Consider the following 5,000-nt stretch of genomic DNA (forward strand, 5'->3'; position numbering starts at 1 on the left):
CCCACTGCCCATTGTTTTTCAAGTTGGGGCAGTGTCATGAAATCATGAGCTGTCTCTTCAGCACTGGGCAAGTCAGAGAAGTCTAAGGGGCTAAAAGGACATTAAACATGCATCATATATAATATAACCTGTATGACAGATATACTGCAGAAGAATAGCAGCTGATCTTGTTATAAATATGTTTATTTTAAATAACCTTTATGGTGCAGTTTGCTTGACCCAGCTATGTGCTATACAGTGCTGGTGCTCTCTTATATCTCCCTCTTATTGGCCCCATCTGTAAATACTCATATGTGCTGGGCATGTATAAACATAACCTTAAAGGGATCCTAAACACTAACTTCATGTCATGCACCTCCCTCTAATCATGAGTGCTGCCATTATAAAACCTATGTTTCACTGCCAGTATCTGAAGAAGGTCAGCATGACTAGAGAGAGGCAGGTGATAACCTCAATATTATGCTTATAAAATGTAGTTAGTGTTTAAAGGGATATTTCAACCGTACAAGCAGTGGGGGTATCCGGAACACGGCAACTACCAGCTTGTGTGCAGGAAACAAATACAAATACGAAATGCTTCATACAATGACCTGGAGTGTCGTAGCGGCGGAGGATCACACCGCCAAAGTCACAAATCCAAGAAGAAAGAGCAGGCACTGCTAGGTGTAAAAATAAAAAGTAAAATGTATTTATAAATTGCATTAAAGAGATATGCCCAGACAAGGGGACATTTCCCCTTGTCTGTTTGCCTTGTCTGGGCATATCTTTTTAATGCAATGTATCAATATATTTCTTCTTGGATATTTAAACTGCTCTCCTTTGGTAAAAACAAATATATTAAATCAAAGTAAACCTAAAAAGAAGCAGCAAACAACTTACTTGTTTTCTTGTATAATGAGCACTTTGAAATTCTCAGTGTAGCCCCTGCCTCCAGTGTGATACAGGAGCTGACATCTTTGAAACTTAGGTTACATTCTGATTGATCTAGGCATGAGCAAGTCTGACTCCCTGTTATCTAGTCTATTCACTTAATAGTAACCAGCCTAGAAGTTTTATGTCACCAGGCTAAGATAAACCTTCCTGCAGAGGCCCCTTGTTCTTTGTAAGGCTGGGACAGGAAGTAAAGGACAAAGCACAAATGTATGGAAAAAAATTAAATAAAAGGTAAAATCCATTTAAATAGATGAATAATACATATTGCAATTATTTCTATTAAGTAAACGACACAGCTTAGTGCTTTTTTATTACAACCATGAAGAACAATGTGTTTACCATCCCTTTTAATGTGCCTTTATTTCTCTTTAAAAGGAAATTCTTACATTTAAATAAGACAACTTCACTCCCACAGTATTTGCCAAACTTAGTGTGGAGCCCTGGTCCACTGGACTCTGTTGGGGTTATTTTGGTACTTCTGTATGTTGCAAGAGTGCAATCAAATTTTATATAAGGGAGAAATAATATCTTTCTAAAAAACTATTAATGTTTCTAAAGGCTGCTGATTAGTGCTGTGCTTCAATTTCTAGGAATATTAAAGTTTTTCAAAGAAAACTCTATATAATTACATTAAAGCAGACCAAATATTGTTTTTTTCCCCCTCTCTGTATCATTGTAGTTAAAATATTTTTTGTTTAAATGCCATTTTATGGGTTCTTTATACTTTTATTTAATGTAATTGTGCTAAAAAGTTGTCAGTTGACTAACTGGATGTTAAGCAAAAGCCACTATGCTCCAAGATTTTAAAACCTTTGAGAAGAAGGGTAGATAGATTAACATATCGGTTCTGGAAATCTTTATTAATTATCATATGTTTATTTTAAGCAATAAAGCCAGGAAGCAGCATTGATAATTCAGAGCAAAAGAAAACCAAAACGAAATTAAAGAAGTTTCTTACTCGGCGCCCAACAATGCAAGCAGTTCGTGAGAAAGGTTACATTAAAGGTAATGTTTTCATGTTTACATTCATATAGAATACGGTGTATGAAATAATAAACTCACCAAATGTATTTGTGAAATAACAAGTCATAAAGGAGAATGCCAGTGTACCACTAGCGGAGTAGTGTATCTGAATGCCAGTGTACCACTAGCGGAGTAGTGTATCTGAATGCCAGTGTAGCACTAGCGGAGTAGTGTATCTGAATGCCAGTCTACCACTAACGGAGTAGGTTTATCTGAATGCCAGTGTACCACTAGCGGAGTAGTGTATCTGAATGCCAGTGTACCACTAGCGGAGTAGTGTATCTGAATGCCAGTGTAGCACTAGCGGAGTAGTGTATCTGAATGCCAGTCTACCACTAACGGAGTAGGTTTATCTGAATGCCAGTGTACCACTAGCGGAGTAGTGTATCTGAATGCCAGTTTACCACTAGCGGAGTAGTGTATCTGAATGCCAGTGTACCACTAACGGAGTAGTGTATCTGAATGCCAGTTTACCACTAGCGGAGTAGTGTATCTGAATGCCTGTGTACCACTAGCGGAGTAGTGTATCTGAATGCCAGTGTACCACTAGCGGAGTAGTGTATCTGAATGCCAGTGTACCACTAGCGGAGTAGTGTATCTGAATGCCAGTGTACCACTAGTGGAGTAGTGTATCTGAATGCCAGTGTAGCACTAGTGGGGTAGTGTATCTGAATGCCAGTCTACCACTAACGGAGTAGGTTTATCTGAATGCCAGTGTACCACTAGCGGAGTAGTGTATCTGAATGCCAGTGTAGCACTAGCAGAGTAGTGTATCTGAATGCCAGTCTACCACTAACGGAGTAGGTTTATCTGAATGCCAGTGTACCACTAGCGGAGTAGTGTATCTGAATGCCAGTGTACCACTAGCGGAGTAGTGTATCTGAATGCCAGTGTACCACTAGCGGAGTAGTGTATCTGAATGCCAGTGTACCACTAGCGGAGTAGTGTATCTGAATGCCAGTGTACCACTAGCGGAGTAGTGTATCTGAATGCCAGTGTACCACTAGCGGAGTAGTGTATCTGAATGCCAGTGTACCACTAGCGGAGTAGTGTATCTGAATGCCAGTTTACCACTAGCGGAGTAGTGTATCTGAATGCCAGTTTACCACTAGCGGAGTAGTGTATCTGAATGCCAGTTTACCACTAGCGGAGTAGTGTATCTGAATGCCAGTGTACCACTAGCGGAGTAGTGTATCTGAATGCCAGTCTACCACTAGCGGAGTAGTGTATCTGAATGCCAGTCTACCACTAGCGGAGTAGTGTATCTGAATGCCAGTCTACCACTAGCGGAGTAGTGTATCTGAATGCCAGTCTACCACTAGCGGAGTAGGTTTATCTGAATGCCAGTGTACCACTAGTGGAGTAGTGTACAGGTGGCCCTCGGTTTACAACGGTTCAATTTGCACCGTTTCAGAATAACAACCTTTTTTTTCCAGTCATGTGACTGCTATTGAAAAGCATTGAGAAGCAGTGCATTGATTAAAATAGCCAGTAGGTGGAGCTCTCCGCTTGTGTTGCAGCAAAGCCAAGCAAGCTGAAATAAATCAGTTTAACCAGACCTGAGCTATCGAGCAGATTTCAAAGGAACAAGATCTTCCTGTCTATAAATCAGTCCAGATTGGAATGCATGGAAAGAACTGTTTTCAGAAAAATGCAAGTGAAGTCTGTGTTGTGTGATTATTTTATTAGGTTTATAATTCTGTTTAGCATTTAAAGTCTTCATTTCAAAGATTTAAAAATAATGTATTAGGTGTTACTTATGACAATTTTGAGAGGGGCCTAGAACCTCTAACTCCCTCACTTCCCATTGACTTACATTATAAACTGGGTTTCAATTTACAACGGTTTCGATGTACAACCATTCCTTCTAGAACCTAACCCCGGCATAAACTGAGGACTACCTGTATCTGAATGCCAGTGTACCACTAGCGGAGTAGTGTATCTGAATGCCAGTGTAGCACTAGAGGAGTAGTTTATGTGAATGCCAGTGTACCACTTGCGGAGTAGTGTATCTGAATGCCAGTGTAGCACTAGCGAAGTAGTGTATCTGAATGCCAGTGTAGCACTAGCGGAGTAATGTATCTGAATGCCAGTGTACATCTAGCAGAGTAGGTTTATCTGAATGCCAGTGTATCACTAGCGGAGTAGTTTTACCTGAATGCCAGTGTACCACTAGCAGAGTAGTTTTACCTGAATGCCAGTGTACCACCAGCGGAGTAGTTTTACCTGAATGCCAGTGTACCACCAGCGGAGTAGTTTTACCTGAATGCCAGTGTACCACCAGTGGAGTATTTTTACCTGAATGCCAGTGTACCACCAGCGGAGTAGTTTTACCTGAATGCCAGTGTACCACCAGCGGAGTAGTTTTACCTGAATGCCAGTGTACCACCAGCGGAGTAGTTTTACCTGAATGCCAGTGTACCACCAGCGGAGTAGTTTATCTGAATGGAGGAGCATGGTTGAGAATGGTTACACAGTTTTATAGTTGTTAGGTTTAAAATAACCCATATTTGTTAGCGGTATGACTTAAACTTTAGGTTGCATAAGAATACTCTCATCTTTCTTACATGGCAGCAGTTTTACAAAAATGTTATATAATAGCAAGAACACTAGATGGCAGCACCTTTTCCTGCCATGTAGTTTCCAGACGTGTGTACACTATCTAGATATCTCTACAACCAATAATAAGAGAAGAAAGCACATTTGATAATGGAATTAAATTGGAAAACTTTTTAAAATTGTATGCACTGTCTGAATCATGTAATTAAAAAAAATTGGGTTTCATTCATTTTCTCTTTAATCTTGGACAAATTTGTTCAAATGAATAACCAAAAAAACATTTTTTTTATGTCTGTTTACAAATATTCTCCAAAGTGGCTACAAAGCCAATGAATTTATTTGTATTTATACATCAAACAGTATGCAAATAATAATTTTCACTTTTTAGTATTTGCATTTGTAAAACATTAAAACTTCCACACCTGCTTTCCAACAAGACAGTAATAAAAATACACAATATCCTGATTTTGTTGTCGGTTAACTAA

At 39.4% G+C, this 5,000-nt stretch overlaps 1 protein-coding gene across 6 annotated transcripts in view; it reads left to right on the forward strand.

The window, feature by feature from the left end:
* ARHGAP12 (Rho GTPase activating protein 12) overlaps positions 1 to 5,000 on the forward strand; it is a 172,375-nt gene that overhangs the window by 154,425 nt on the left and 12,950 nt on the right. For all 6 annotated transcript variants that reach the window (XM_053713862.1, XM_053713863.1, XM_053713866.1 and 3 more), the window contains one exon: positions 1,819 to 1,938. In XM_053713862.1, coding sequence (XP_053569837.1) covers positions 1,819 to 1,938 — 120 coding nt within the window. The remainder of the gene's footprint in view (positions 1 to 1,818; positions 1,939 to 5,000) is intronic.

This window comes from Bombina bombina, chromosome 5 (genome assembly GCF_027579735.1).
Source record: "Bombina bombina isolate aBomBom1 chromosome 5, aBomBom1.pri, whole genome shotgun sequence".
In the NCBI taxonomy this organism is placed as follows: domain Eukaryota; kingdom Metazoa; phylum Chordata; class Amphibia; order Anura; family Bombinatoridae; genus Bombina; species Bombina bombina.